Raw genomic sequence first — 16,778 nt, forward strand, 5'->3', positions numbered from 1 at the left:
TGTCAGGTTAAGTCATACAGCATTGACGTAAATGCCCACGTCTCCACTTAGGCTAGAATGCAAGGCGGAAGGATTTTCAGCTGCAAGGATGCCATCAGTTCCCCTGCCTCAATCCATACACCCGCATGCCGAGCTAACTAGCCGGATTAATTCATTTTCTTTGCCTTGTTGCAGCCTTGGGCCTTTGTTACTACAATAGAAATAAGTTTATAACCGGAATAATGAGTGCCATATTTCTGGACGCCCTAGCGTGTGCTTTTCTGTATTGTACATATGTGTCTCATGCTGGATTTAATAAATTTATAGCTTTATGTAACCATCTCTAGTAACAGCGTGTGCAGCAGATAAAGATTTGTATTAGGTGAACGCAATATTATATTTTTCTTCATAGATTGTTTATTATATAAGGATTTAGTCTGGAAGTAAGAGCACCCATGTAACTTCCATTACTCTTAAGCTATTTCTCTTGACTCCATACATGTGTGCTTGATTCAGCCAAGTGTGCATGTGGTCTCAGTAAGTAAGGCCGTGTTCACACTTGTGCTGCGTAAGGGTAAGTTCACATGGGGTTTTCTGAACTGGAACCTGAGGCGGAGGTCGCCTCAGGTTCCGGTCCAAAATATGGGTAGCCACAACTGAATGCCAGTGCACTTCACCGGCGTCTAGTTGCGCAGTCCGCTCCGGATTAGGCCCAATGAATGGGCCTAGTCGGGAGGGGGGAGTGTCTTCAGGAAGAGTGAGCATGTCGCTTCTTTTTCCGGGAGCTGGAACAAATCGGCTCCTGGATAAAAGACCTGACCGGCTCCCATTGATTTCAATGGGAGCCGTCTTTTTGGTCAGGATTTTGATAGCTACAGCCTTAAAATCCTGACCAAAAAACCCATTTGAACTTACCCTAACCGTTTTGAGATTCCGTCCCCCATTCTGCTTGAAAAATGTGGAGAGAAAAGTCCTGCAAACGGGACTTTTTATTCCGCATTTTTCTGGTGGAGACCCAACAGACCACATTATAGTCTATGGAGTCCATGGGTTTCCACTGTGTTTTTAGGCGGATTGGGTTTCCCTTTTTCAGGTCCTGAAGAACGGCAGCCTAAGTGCAGGTGTGAGTCACTGCAACACTTCTAGCAATGGCTTATATCCAGGATCCGGTATGATCAGATTGCCCCGTATTTTTAGATCCTTTGTTGGGAGTCATTAATCTCCATACACATTGGCAACTTCTGCTGAAATTGGTGGCCTCATCTGACATTTCTCTTGTTTGTATGAGGGGGGCTTTGTATTTAAGAGGTTTAGAGACCCATCATGAAAAATATTTGTCCATTGGTTTCTTCTCTGTAAATTTACCCTATGACCTATCTATGTGTATACTTCAAAGCAAGGGTAACATGACAGAAAATCATTTGGCATACAACAAGCTGTTACATTACCACTTATAGCGCGAACATCTTTCTACGGGAGCACTTACCCTCACGTGTACAGATAATAAAGGTGCAGCCTATAAAAAACTATTTGTCACATACAGCCATCCATATTTGTGGGATTATGTAAGATAAGGTAGGGAATTATCTGGTGATTAAAAAAGACCCGTCATGTCCTGGTTTTGGGATCTTCATGTACCTGTAGACTGGCAGTGCTTGCTGATTCTGCTGGGATTTTTTTGTGTAGCATTCCCATTTCCAAAGATATCAGTACAGTTAGTTTTGGCAACCCATAGAAGTATACCATCAAGTGGGTGGTCCTCTACTACCAAATAATACAGTTTGGTCTGTGCTGTCAAGTCGGCAGTCCTCTACTGCCCAGTGATACAGATTGATGTACAGTATTGTGAGTGGTTCTCCATTGCCCAGTAATACAGATTGATGTACTGTCATGGGAGTGGTCCTCCACTGCCCAATAATACAGATTGGTGTACTGTCATGGGAGTGGTCCTCTACTCTCCAATAATACAGATTGATGTACTGTCATGGGAGTGGTCCTCCACTACCCAATAATACAGATTGATGTACAGTCATGGGAGTGGTCGTCTACTGCCCAATAATACAGATTGATGTACTGTCATGGGAGTGGTCCTCCACTGCCCAATAATACAGATTGATGTACTGTCATGGGAGTGGTCCTCCACTGCCCAATAATACAGATTGATGTACTGTCATGGGAGTGGTCCTCCACTACCCAATAATACAGATTGATGTACAGTCATGGGAGTGGTCGTCTACTGCCCAATAATACAGATTGATGTACTGTCATGGGAGTGGTCCTTCACTGCCCAATAATACAGATTGGTGTACTGTCATGTGAGTGGTCCTTCACTGCCCAATAATACAGATTGGTGTACTGTCATGGGAGTGGTCGTCCACTGCCCAATAATACAGATTGGTGTACTGTCATGGGAGTGGTCCTCTACTGTCCAATAATACAGATTGGTGTACTGTCATGGGAGTGGTCCTCCACTACCCAATAATACAGATTGATGTACTGTCATGGGAGTCGTCCTCCACTGCCCAATAATACAGAATGAAGTGTACTCTCATGTAGGTGGTCCTTCAAGCACTTGAGGACCACCCACTTGACAGTGTCTCTAGCTGAAAGTTATGACCCCACTCACTCTGGCCATACTTGTTAGCTAAATGTCACCTGAACACCCCGCTCTCGTTGCAGTCGTCCGACAGTCTGTTTATGGGGTGGCTGATCCTCTCCCTTTGTCTGCCAGCTCTCTATTAAAACTAACCTAAATTCCCAGCTCATTTGCACATCTTTGTGATTGAGGAAATGGGAAAGACTGTACAACCAGTATCAAACAGCTTGTGTATGTAGACTGAACCCAGAACCGGCGCAGTCCTCTGACCAGGGGTCCAGTGTGTATGTAATGTTCCCATACCGTATTAGTCGCTGCGAGCTGAGCGCTAAAGGGGAAAAAAGTAATTGAGGTTTCCCAGGTAACGGGGGATTAAAGATCCTGGCGTTCACCTTCCCAGCTGGCGCTGTCAGGGCATACACTACTGTTAATAGGATCATGTTGAAGACTTCGCTGCTCTGGTCAAAACACAAACCAGCCAATATTAATACGTGACAATGGGATTAGCGCACATTCTGGGGTCGGCATGGATTGTGGTAATGAGCGCTTCTGTGTCTGTGCCAGCTGATGCTATAATAAGGTGTTAATGTGGACGGGACTTTGCTATGGTCAACACATTTTCATGACCTTATTGTTCACTTACATTCTGAACGCCATAACTTTTTTTATTTTTCCATCTGTGAAGCCATATGCGAGCTTGTATTTTTTTTTTGCAGGTGTTGTCATTTTCATTGCCGCCATTTAGGGTACGTAGAATGTACGGAGTAACTTTTATTAACTCTTTGTGGAAGGAAATGGGGAGGGAAAAAAATAGCAGCAGTATAAAGGATTATTTTTATCCTACAGATCCGCATATTTGCAATGATACCAAATTCACATAGTTTTGTTGTGTTGTGTTTTTGGGGAAATGCTCCATAGCAAAGAAAAACTTATTTTTGTGATGCAAGAGCTTTGTTTTCTCCTCCATAAAACTGTATAAGGGCTTGTTTTTTGTGATAGGAGTCCACTTCTTTATTAGTTTTTGTTTAGAGATTAAACTGTGTAATAATATATGAATTACAATATACCGGCTATTTTTACTTAACATTTTTTACTTATCTACTTGTAAGAACTACAATGTAAAGCATAGGGGATTGACTGATTGACTGTACGGTAGCATGTATTCTATGGGATTTCAGGCTACGTCAAACAATGCAGCTAAGTTGCTTTTGCTGTGCACTACTGGAGCGGAAAGAAAATATGACAGGTAAACATATATAGCTTCAAAGAGTCAATTTACCTGGCAGTATTGCTCTGGTATGTGAGAAGAAACTGGTGTTCCTATAGGAAAGGCACCAATATTAGGGGTACTATGGGCCCCTTGCTGTTCAGTAAGCTCATGCCAAAGATCCCTGTGACCAAAGAATGTCCCATAGTGGCCCCTCCACACAGTATAATGTTTCACGGTGGCCCCTCCACACAGTATAATGTTTCACAGTGGCCCCTCCACACAGTATAATGTCCCACAGTGGCCCCTCCACACAGTATAATGTCCCACAGTGGCCCCTCCACACAGTATAATGTCCCACAGTGGCCCCTCCACACAGTATAATGTCCCACAGTGGCCCCTCCACACAGTATAATGTCCCACAGTGGCCCCTCCACAAAGTATAATGTTTTACAGTGGCCCCTCCACACAGTATAATGTCCCACAGTGGCCCCTCCACACAGTATAATGTCCCACAGTGGCCCCTCCACACAGTATAATGTCCCACAGTGGCCCCTTCACACAGTATAATGTCCCACAGTGGCCCCTCCACACAGTATAATGTTTCACAGTGGCCCCTCCACACAGTATAATATCCCACAGTGACCCCTCCACACAGTATAATGTTTCATAGTGACCCCTCCACACAGTATAATGTCCCACAGTGGCCCCTCCACACAGTATAATGTTTCACAGTGACCCCTCCACACAGTATAATGTCCCACAGTGACCCCTCCACACAGTATAATGTCCCACAGTGGCCCCTCCACACAGTATAATGTTTCACAGTGACCCCTCCACACAGTATAATGTCCCACAGTGACCCCTCCACACAGTATAATGTCCCACAGTGGCCCCTCCACACAGTATAATGTTTCACAGTGACCCCTCCACACAGTATAATGTCCCACAGTGGCCCCTCCACACAGTATAATGTTTCACAGTGGCCCATCCATACAGTATAATATTCCATAATGGCACATACATAGGCTGGACTGAAAATTTCGGGTTCTCACTGTTATACTTTATTGAGAGCCCAGAGTATAATAAGCTAAGGCACAGGGGAGGTAAGCAAATATAACAGGCAATGCTACTCATCTCCCCTACGCTCTGGTGTGTCCTCTTTGGGCCACGTCCATCCTCCTGAATGAATTGCATCTATGCATCATTACGCCGGCGTGACCACTGAAGCCAAATCGATGGCCTCAACGGTCGTCATTCGGGAGGCCCAAAGAGGACATGCCAAAGTCAATGGGAGGTGAGTAACACTTTTATGTTTATTCACTTTCCCTAGGCATCTGCGTATTGTATTCTGGGGTTAGACAGTTCCGGTTAGGTCCAGGTGAACCTTGGGAATATTCGTAATATGAATCTCACAAGGTTCGCCCAGCACATACTCTTCTCCAGTAGACTCCCTTGCCCCGCCATAGTAATAGACTGCATCAGCGGATGCTCAGTTATTGCTGCTGGGCCCCCTTACAGCCTTGGGTCCTGAGTAACCACACATTTCACCCTTATTATAATCCACCGCTGACCCAAATACAGTGCTGTGATCAGATTTGAGCCCTGGGTTATAAGACAATAGTGTCAACCACTGATCCACTGTGCAAATAACAGAGGGGAGGTGTATGCAGCCTGATATTTAGCAATCCAGTCTTGATAATATCTGTGCCATTGGTAGATAGAGCTCATGTATGATGAGGCCCACCCCTAAGTATAAATCATGTGCATCCTCCGGTGGGGCTCATAGCTCATCATTTATACTGTAAAACTGGTGTAAGTAATCATAAATCTGAAGGGGCTAGTGTGCCCCCTCTCCATGCTATCTTTCGGGAAAGTTTTAAGGTAAGTGTAAAAAAAAAAACTTGCATTTTTTTGTTCAAAACCCTGAAATACAGAAAACTGGCATATAAGGCACAGTAAATCGTCTCCAGTGTCTTTACCTGTATACAATGCTAGGATCAGGAGCGACTATGTTACTATTATTATACAAGATGCCATTGCGGTTTTCTTAGAAGATTTCTTGTAACGTCTCTTCCAACCTTAGGATATCCTCCGCACCTTCTACCATGTAACTATGTTCCAATACAGATGACATTACATTGGAATAATACTGAATCGTTCCACAATTACCACCATAGTGTAAAACAAACTGAAGCTGACACGTACGGCGGGCGCCGGCAGGTTTAATCAACCAGAGAGAACAGCTATCAGGGAAAATTGAGCTGTAGAAAGCGTGTGAAGTGCGTCCCGCGGCACTGCGCCCGAGTCATTAAGTGCACTTCAGCTCCACTTTGATGATGACTTTTATAGCAGCAGCTCAATGCTGGGGGATCATTGTCAATAAACTGAAAAGTTTAACACATGGAATTGAACCAGTCCTTCTCCCCGGAGACCCCTCCTGCAGATCCAACCAGTACAGTTATATCTTACCATCTTCCAATGAGTTAGGCCTGGGCGATTATTCCAATTCTTTCCATTACTTTACCATTCCGGTGTGCCATGATGCTGATTTTTATTGGAATCGCTTGTCATTATAAGAGGAACCAACTGAACAATGAGCGGCAGATTTGTTTCCTCTCTGGAAAGTTAGCCCCTACCCATTCCCAGTACCCATATATGTTCAAATCAAATCAAAAAAGCTTTATTGGCATGTCCGAATATACAGGTAGTCCTCGACTTACGATATTGATCCGTTCCTACGTGGTGTCGTAAACCGGTTTTCCACATAAGTCGGAAACATACGTAACTGTACCATATACAGTACAGTACAGTCTTCCTCGGTTCCGAGCCGCTGTACACTAAATCACGTACTGTACAGGGAGAGCTGGCAGCTTGCGTTTATGCGGGAGCTGACTTTTTCTCATAGGAATGCATTGACCAACGTTGACTGGCAAGTATACAAAATTCGGCCAATCAACGCTGGGGGTCTGTGAGGAGGCGGAGTCTAAGATCTGACCACAATGGAGACTGCTGTGGTCCGATCTTAGACTCCGCCTCCTTACAGATGAGCCTTTGGCAGAACCAGCGTTGATTGGCCAAATGCTATACACTGGCCAATCAACGCTGGTCAATGCATTCCTATGAGAAAAAGTCAGCTCCCGCATAAACGCAGGCTACCAGCTCTCCCGACCAGCAAGGACGAGCCTGTTGCAGAACCAGCGTTGATTTGCCGAATGCTATACACTGTATAGCATTCGGCCAATCAACACTGGCTCTGAATCAAATCTTTACTGCGAATAGCAATAGTAATCGAACGAGTACTCGATCGAATAGTACCCGCTCATCTCTAGTAGTAACCACGAAACGTCGTAACCTGAGACCTTCGTAACCCGAGGACTACCTGTACATTTGGCATTGCCAAAGCAAAGAGAGTGGTTGGGGCTGAGGGAGGGGGGGGGGGTGAGCAGGCGTGGAGTGGTTTGGAGGTACAGTAGTTCTTAGGGTCTCGTGGGTGGGTGATTAGGTGGCGTGATAATGGGGTATAATAGTCCTTGGGGTCTCATCTTCCCCTCACTTGGTGGCAGCTGGACACGTATTGGGCAGTGATTCTCAGAAGTAGATGCTGACAGTGGATGTATTGGCCGGCAGCAACATTTCCAGGCTGGTGCGAGGATACCCAGAGCCAAACCATCATTGCCTCTGATTCTGTGGATACTTGTACACTGTTGCTGTCATAATTATGTGTACCCCTATAACAGTGCCACCTCGAGTGTCTCTAACATTGTCAGCCCCAGTAACTATGACAGCCAAGGTTCCCCTATAACAGTGGCACCCATACAACTCCAATAATTGATAGCCACAGTGCCCCTATAACAATACCACACTTAGTGTTTCTCTAGTTATCTTATCCACTGTACCCCAGAAATGCAGCGTTCACACTTGCGCCCGTATCTGCCCATCCTAGTCCCCGGAGAAACCTCATAGGAGACGGCTTGCTGGAGGTCAGTTTTAAAAACCCATTAATTTGAATGGGTTTTACAGCAAATCATTGGTGTCCGTCTGCAGCCTCTCTGCGGGGAAATAGTTTTTTTGGGGGTTTTTTTGCACGGACACAAAGTCCTGCATGTTCGACTTTGTGTCCATGCTAAAAACAAAAACAAAAAACGGTTTCGAGGCGGAGAGGCTGTAGATGGACACCGGCAGTTTGCTGTAAAACCCATTCAAATGAACTGACCGCTGGCAAGCCATCCCCTATCAGTTTCTTTGGGACAGAAACACGGCAGACAGGGGTGTAAGTGTGAGCGCCCTAATGACAGCCAAGGTACCCCTATAATAGTGGCACTCATACTACTCCCATAATTCTGATAACCACAGCGCCCCCTATAACCATGACATAACACCACTATGATCTCATGGCAGACCAGGGGTGAACCTGGGCTTTCTGCCGCCTGAAGCTTCAGGCGGCAGAAAGCCCAGGTTCACCCTGGGGTCGCAAGAAAGGGGTGGGAATGAGCGGAAAGGGGGCGGGGCCAAGCGGAGTAAGCGGTGTTCGCAGGCAGAGAGCAGGCAGGGAGAGGACCTGCTCTCTGCCTGAGTGTGAGGGGCGGCCGCTGGAGTAGCGCTGCGTCCAGCAGGGCCGCCCCAATACACCGCTCGCTTCCCGTGTCGGGCTGCAGACACGGTGACGCTAAGCCAGTCCAGGACAGCTTGTCCTGGACTGGCTTAGGTCAGCGAAAATGCCGCCCTCCCGAGGCCCTGGCATAGCGCCGCCTGAAGCGGTCGCTTCAGGTCGCCTCATGGGAGGTGCGGCTCTGTGGCAGACCCATAGATATCATTAGAGCTGCAGTGGATATGCGCTATGGCCACTCGATTACAGTATTATTGGGGGACTCATTATTCCCATTCTTGTCATTGATAGAGGTCCCAGCAGTCAGACACCCACTTAACAGACCCTTTCAAGTTATTTTCTATGATTTGAACCTCTCCTTTTTTATTCTAGATTTTCTATCTGCGTGGGTTCTATGGAATTTAGATTGAGCCCAATGTAGGAGAGGTCTGCGAAATAAGTAAAAGAAATAGATAAATAATTTTTTGTAATACTGAATAATGTATTTACCAGCAGTCAGTAAGGTTTTTGTATTAAGGGAGCTCATACATGTAATATAAAGTAAGCGCCAGCGGGGTGCGTGAGCCTGATGGGTATTGTGCATTGATATCCATCTATGTGTTGTGTGTTGCTCATGGCCCCTTCAGCACTGCACCATAAGACACACGTCTGCAGGAAGCCTATGCTTCATTAATCACTTGTCACAGCCGGGCTCCCTCGTAGGCTTTGTGCTGCCGCACCACAAGATGCCCCAGTGTTCTCCAGCCTCTGCAGGCAGCTGCGCTTTCTAATCCCTTCTGACGCACTTGCTTACGTACACTATCTTTCCATGGAGCAGACATGCTCTTACTCTAGGCTGCTCTCAGCAGAAAAAGCAATCCTGACTTCAGACAGATTTAACCTCCAGTTCTGCTCCGCAGCGATATTTTTGTACCGGAATTTTGCATTAGTTTCCATAAACCGAAGAATACGACTGACAAGTGACCTCAGTTTTTAAACATTACCTTTCTATTTAAAGTGAACTCCAGTTTAGAGCCAAAGCTGTAGAAAGTGTCTTAAAGGCGTGGTTCGAGATATTTTAACAGAAGGCTATGAGCAAGAAATCTTAAAGAATGTAATAAGTTATAATCATCTTTATGTTTTGGCGCACTAGCGCCTCTTCAAGAAGTAGTAATGTTTGTCTTCATGGGACTGCTTTAAAGGGATTCTACCATTAAAATCGAATTTTTTTGTCATTGACATGTAGGAATAGCCTTAAGGAAGGCTATTCTTCTCTTACCTTTTAGATGTCTTCTCTGAGCCGGCATTCGGTAGAAATCCCGGTTTTCGTCGGTATGCAAATGAGTTCTCTTGCAGCACTGGGGGCAGGCCACAGCACTCAAACAGCGCCGCCTCTATCTTCTTCAGCAACTGCCTCTCCCTGCGTCGTCTTCCAGCACTGGGGGTAAAACTTCTAGGCCTCAGACAGAGCCGACTGCGTAAGCCTGTGGCCACAAGAAAAATGGCCGCTTACACAATAAGAAGTGGACATTTTCTTCTGGCCTGTGGGCATGCGCAGTCGGCTAGAAGTTTGACCGCCTGCATCGGAAGACGATGCAGGGAGAGGCCTGAAGAATATGGAGGCGTCGCTGGAGATTTCTCTCGCAGCATTGAGGACTCCCCCAATGCTGTTTGAGCGCTGGGGCCCGCCCCCAGTGCTGCAAGAGAACTCACTTGCATACCGACATAAACCGGGATTTCTACCGAACGGCGGTGTGGAGAAGGCATCTAAAGGTAGGAGAGGAATAGCCTTTCTTAAGGCTATTCCTACGTGCCAACGACAAAAATTGGATTTTAATGGTAGAATCCCTTTAAGCCAATTGCTGTCTTCAACTGTCACATGTGTATAAACAGCAATGATGGCCGCCATGGTCACCTGAAGACAAATGGGCCGTCATCACTTTTATATGGCGAGGGCTAGAGCTTCTAGCTTTTTTTTTTTTTTTTTGTATAAAGCAACCCCTTAAAATTGTAATTTCCTAACCTATAGACAGCATCAGATATGTTACTATCCTAATAATAACTTGTAAGACTGTGGAAGTCACCAGTGTCCGCCTGCCGTACCTTTAGGGTAATATAGCAGTATGTGTTATTATTGTGCTCTGCAGGCTTAATGACCGCTCATGTCAAAGACAGAATACAGACTGCTCTAAAAGTACCTGCATTTTGTCAATGGTCCTGCTAAACTAGTCACAAACCGGGAACCCATCACATTGAACATGGCCTCACGTGCAGGTAGCATGTTATAGCACAGGACCAGCGGAATATATTAAAGTATGGATTTTTGGACAATGTTCCGTCAAACTTATATTCTATTCCTTGAAATTTCTGCTCTTTCCATGTTAGGGTGTGTTCACACAGAGTAATATGCCGCGGATTTGGGATTTTCAATGGGAGGCAGAGATGGCATATCTATATTTTATATAGATGGATGTAGATAGATATATTTAGATATAGATAAGCAAAGTTTTTTAGCCACGTGAAACCTCGAAAATCAGAAAATGGTGTGAGATGATTGTGCGATGGCTCCTGTTTGTTGTTATGCCAGTTATTGCAAACTGAGAGGGACGGAATCATTCGACTGAGACATCTTGGTTTATCACGCCGGCAGATCGTTGCGCGCCTAGGGCGAGATGTCGGCTCTGTTCAACATTGTATGTCTCGGTGGTTGGGAAAGCAATGATGAACTGGAATGACAGCAAGAGGTGCGCGGAGGAGAACCTTTGCACCGTAGGAACGTTTGTTTGGAAGAATGGAGCAAAGTGATTAATTCTGTAGTGAAAGTGACAGTGAATGTCAAATCCCAAGCCTAGGGTGTCAAACAGTCTGGACACAAACCATTAGAAGGTGTTTGCACAAAACTGGGCTACGGCCAGACATATGGCTAAAGGTGTTCCGTTGACTTCATGCCACTTCTCTTATAGTCCAGCAAAATAATGGAGGTCTATCCTCTTCAGTCCAGCTTTTGTCTTAGACGCAACGATAGAGTGGTTGGTCTGAAGGCCGCAAGGACAGCGGTATGAAGAGGCACTGACAAGGGAACGTCACACCAGTCCACTCATGAGATTATGGTGTGGGGTGGCGTAATGTACAGTAGCCGGACCCCTGTAGTCTTCACATCAGGTGCACTAACAACTCGGTGTGTTACATTGATTTGTTTGAGAAACCAATATTATGGCTGTTCTGCGGAGTGAAAGTGGCAGGTATTGTATTTTTCAACAGGATAACACCAGGCTGCATGTTGCTTGCACTACTGTGACCTATATGTATGGCCCAAACACGTTACCATGACCTGCAGCGTCTCCGGTATCCTATCCAGTACATCGTCATTGGTTGGCAATTGCAAAAGTAATTACCAGTAGAGAATCTGGATGATTTGTGAGCCCCAGTTCATTCTGCATGGCACAGCCTCCCCCAGGCACCCATTAATAACCTGACTGATAGCACGCCGAGGCCTGTAAGTGCCTGTATTTCTGCACGTGCCAATTCTACTCCATACTAAATAAATCAAGATATTTTGTCTCCAGTTTTTATCATTTGCATATCATTAACCTATGTGTTGAACCTTCTTGGTGTTTATATATATATATATATATATATATATATATGTATGTATCTTCCATTTCCACCATGGGAACAGCCCCTAAGTAGCCACTAGGATTTGGTTTTCTGCTTGTTTCATCTTGATCTGTCCTCCATGATGATTCAGGGCTCAGAGGGCTCACTATCCATCCACATTTACCTGAATGGTGCTGGCTAACTTATGTATAATCTTTAGCCTTCCCTATATAGTATTAGTATTACTTTTTACATTTCTCCTACATAAACGATTTCTTTTAATGGAGAATTTGTCCAATTAGGTAAAAAATAGTGGTTTTAAATGTCATATATCGGCCTAAAACAGTCCAGCATAGAACATGTTAATGACGAAGGCGATTCAGCAGGCATGACAGCCCAACTTGATCCTCTGGGGGTTTCATAGAGCTCCATTGACGTCAGGTCCTGTACAGTCAGAGATGAGCTCCTGATACATGGAGATGGTAATTGAATTAGAGAGCAGCCACCTAATTACACCGAGCAGACACTTCATTGTCAGGAACCATTTCATTACAGATAAGGCGAGAGCTAGGATTTCAGCATATCATGGAGCAGACGTCTGTGCTCCCGGCTATGACACACACTTCCCTTGCGTAATTGGTCTCATGAGATGCAGCTACTCCAACCATCCCACTACCCAGGGTGGCTATAGACGTTACTAGAGATATATCAATTTTCACTTACCTTTTTGGCTGTGACAGTAGCACGCACTTTATGGGACATTTTGGAGATAAAATAAGTTTAATCACTCTATTTACTGCTTACAAATTAGAATTCATTGGAATGAAAGTGTTTCATATAGTCCGGGACTCACGCCGGCTATGGGAGGAGGGGTCTCTTGTACCCAGGTCGTGAAGGTATGTCCATAAAGGTTCAACATCCATGCCCACCTGCCACTTCAGTCACACAGGGGGGAAAGAAAACCCTGTTTTTGAGTTCCATTTTAGCTGGCCATTCACTTTAGAGAGCAGATCTATGTTCTTAATAGGAAGAGGTGTAAGCTGCTGTCTGACCTTATAATCGGCTTATCTTTCCTGAGGACAAGAGGGTTCAGACATCTTGAAATCCAACAGCCCAAACTTTCTTTCCCTCCAGTATCTGAAGTCGATTTATTTAATGTATATGGCCATCTTTAACTTCTCCTACCATTCTAAGCAGGGCTATGGAGTCAGTAGGCCAAAGCACTGACTCCGACTCCTTCATAAATGGCCGACAGCCACGGTCAGACAGCAGTAGGTTTTCTGGACTATATTCCCTTCTATATCACTGGCTCGCCTGTGCTGACTTTATGGAGTCACACGGTTTTCCAGCATCTCCTGGCTCTCCACGTAGTATTGTCGGATTGTACAGTGGGAAGCGTCCCAGCTGGGCAGCCCCTTCCCCTGAGCCTGCTGCCGCACAGATGGCAGAGGCTGGTCTGGTTGCTGAATTCACTTTATCACCTGGGGAAGATGCCCAATGCCAGGAGTACAGTGCGATTCAGAAAGCATGGTGCGAAAGCAGCGGCCTGTAGCTCTAGTAACATCAGTGGGAAATGGTAGGTGACTGGTGCATTGCCCATAACATCCAAGAGCCCAATATGAAATGTGCCTACATAGTGGGACCTAAGGAAGGAAGAGAACTCTTGTTATATTGGAATTGTAAAGAACGGGATTGGTTGTGGCAGCAAAATTTTCGGAATAATTTTGGTAAATGTGCTTCAGACAGAAACTGCATTTCGTGTTAGGTGAAACTGTTCAAAACCACAGGGTGTTTGTCATGGGAAAAGTCCGGGCTGACTAAAGACTTTGGAACAGGATTTGAGTCTTGTATAAGCGTAGGCTAGAAAGTCCATTAGGCTGACTACAGGTGTCCCAAAGCCTAGTATGACATAACTTGTGGAAACAACCAGTGGCGTAACTAGGAACGGCGGGGCCCGGTGGCAAACTTTTGACATGGCCCCCCCTGCCAAAGACCCCGACTGACACCCTCCCCCCCCCCCCACACACATTCCTGCGCTCTCTATTATGCCCCATAGTGGTCCCTACACACAGTAGTATGCCTCATAGTGGCTCCTGTACACAGTATTATGTCCCACTGTGAACACCCGTGAACAATTATTATACTCTGTGGTCTTTTCAGACCCCAGAGTATAATAATCGGAGACTGAAGGGGGATACCAATATAAAATAAACAATGTTACTTATCTAGCCCCGGGTCTGCTGCAGTCCTCGATGGTGTCGGCCATCTTTCATGACGTCCGGGACGTCACATGACCTGGGACGCAGGCCCTGGTCTTGTGATGTCAGGAGAGTCACAGAAGTAGGCCCGAACCTGCCCGGAGAGGTAAGTAACACTGTTTTTTATGTTGCCTTACCTCCCCTGGACCTCCGATCATTCAGGGGTCTGAAAAGACCCCTGAGTATAATAATGGCGTTTGTGGGGCCCGTGGCGTTACTTACCAATCCTGGCAGTGGCTCCAGCCGGTAACTGCCTATTAAGAAAAGAAAAAAAACGCAGCGGTGGCGGCTGTTGCCGGGCCCCTAATGTCCCGGGCCCTTTGGCAGCTGCTACCCCGGTAGGTATGCCACTGGAAACAACCATATAGTAAGCCATACAGATTAAATCATCTCTAGGAGCTGAAGCCAGGTGACAATCCGAAACACTGTGATGATTTATCATTAGAAGAGGTTGAATTCACTAACCGGCTGGTGTTCAGCCATGAGTCTACCTTTCACCTCAATGGTAAAGTCTATCGACCACAACATTAGAATTTTGTATGATCCGAAAAACCATGTGCCTTTACTGAATATATAAGAGACTCCCCTAAAATAAACCTGTCCCGTGTAATAAGCAAAGTCGCGGTCCCTTCTTTTTTGCTGAAGATATTGTCAATGGCCACCTGTATTAACCTTCTCCTTCTCCTTTTTAGGTCCTCCAAACTGTTCCGAGCATTTTATGTCCCATTTGTATCCAGCTGGCACACGACATACTCGAATTATACTATCCTGAAAGCCCGTCGACCTAAGCAGATTAGGAAGAAGAATTTAGGATAAGGAAGAACTTTCTACAAAGACAAGAAGCTAGTTGGTTTTGCTATGGCATCTCCTAACCTTGTCCTCTTCCAGTTAAAGGGACCTACCACAGAAGATCTGTTTTGTCAGTGTGTCAGAGCCCGGCTACATTCTGACTCTATGGAACGATTACAGTATGTTCTGCTTTACAGTGACCAATACAAACAAGTTACACCGAGTTGTGAATTTCAGTATCTTCACCGGGTATTAACGTTCTGAAGGCTGTTATAGGTGTTTCCATTTAGGATTCCGATATGTATGATAAATGACATGTTCTCCATAATGTGTCCATCTGTTCATGTGTATATATTGGCTGAAATCTGTCCAAGGAGACAGGAGAGCTTCTAGATTTAAGAGTGCGTTCCCATAGGTCTGACAATCCCATGTAGTTTCCCTTCAGTGTCATTGCACCAGATCAAAGTGTTGACTGGAATATTTTTCCTCTGGCATGTTGATACATCCCGCACCGTGCCCCATTTAAGGCTATGGAGTGCCACATAGCCAAATTGGCATGAATCGTGCCCTGCTCAGGCAAAGACAACAAGAAGCAACGGACATGTGAACCCAACTGGTAAAATAGGGAGCCCGAGCCATGGCACTGAAGCATGGTGTTTGGTAAGGCTCATAATATATACATATCTGTACACGATTGTCAATTCTCATCCTTTTAGGTGTAAAGTAGCGAGCTCAGTCTTATACCACATCATAATGTACAAGGAATATTTGCACAGAGGGCAGGGGTGTGATGGTGCTCTGTAAGATGTATATTTAATGTGTTTATATAGTGGATTATGTGGATCATTCCTTTAAGAGGGGGTATTCCCACTAATAACATCTATTCCCTGTCTATAGGATACAGTATTCATGGGAATGGGGGTGTAGACGTGCCCCATGTGCTTGGACTGAGCTGCGATCAAGCCACATGAACGATGAATTTGATACTGTCGCTTCTAACAGCTAATCTACGGGAGTTCTAGGTGTCAAACCCCCATGGATCTACAATTTATGACCTATCTAAGGATAGACTAGCTTCTTAGATAGGTCATCAATTTAAAATCTTAGAAAACCTTTTAAGGCTAAGGCCCCACTCGGCGGAAACGCAGCGTTAAAGCGGCGTGAATGCAATTCAACAGAAATTTCACAGAGTTTTCCGCGGACTTTGTTACAATTGTATCTATAGGAAAACCACCAGCGTTTCTGTAGATATGATTGACATGCTGCGTTTTTTGAGCCCTTTCTGTTTCCTCCCTCCTTTTGTTGGCAATATTATAGTCTGCCAGCCCCCCTAGGAACTGGTAATATCTGTGACTACTGGAGAGGAGGGAGGAGGTGGAGTGATCTGTTTGTTGGTTCTGATTATATGACGCAATAATATATATTATAATACTCAATATGGTCAAAACCAGTCTGGACACTCCAGGTCCGACATCAAAAAACCTGATGCATGGAAGTAAAATAAAACTCCCTGGGCCCCCCCTATAAAGATGTACAGATGTAGCAGCGTGGACCCAAGATTCTGCAATTGGCTAGATGCTGCCGTGTGATATCTTATCACAGAAGACAACAAAAATCTATAAAAAGTCATTTAAAAAAATTTCCATTGACTTTTCATTGGTTTTTGTTTTCTGCGATAAGATATGTTGTGGTTACCTCTGCTCCATCTGTATGAGGTCTTCTTTATGTAGACTTTATGGTGCTTCTCATGAGGATCCCAAATAA

The 16,778-nt window shown here is 45.2% G+C and overlaps 1 protein-coding gene across 2 annotated transcripts in view; it reads left to right on the top strand.

Annotated features, from left to right (window-relative positions):
* The window catches only part of ALG9 (ALG9 alpha-1,2-mannosyltransferase), a 79,349-nt gene extending 62,878 nt beyond the window's left edge, over positions 1-16,471 (top strand). For both annotated transcript variants that reach the window (XM_075279790.1, XM_075279791.1), the window contains exon 15: positions 14,918-16,471. In XM_075279790.1, the coding sequence (XP_075135891.1) occupies positions 14,918-15,041 (124 nt within the window). In that variant the 3' untranslated portion in view covers positions 15,042-16,471. The remainder of the gene's footprint in view (positions 1-14,917) is intronic.
* The last annotated feature ends 307 nt before the right edge of the window (positions 16,472-16,778 follow it).

The sequence above is a fragment of the Leptodactylus fuscus genome, chromosome 6 (genome assembly GCF_031893055.1).
Source record: "Leptodactylus fuscus isolate aLepFus1 chromosome 6, aLepFus1.hap2, whole genome shotgun sequence".
NCBI lineage: Eukaryota > Metazoa > Chordata > Amphibia > Anura > Leptodactylidae > Leptodactylus > Leptodactylus fuscus.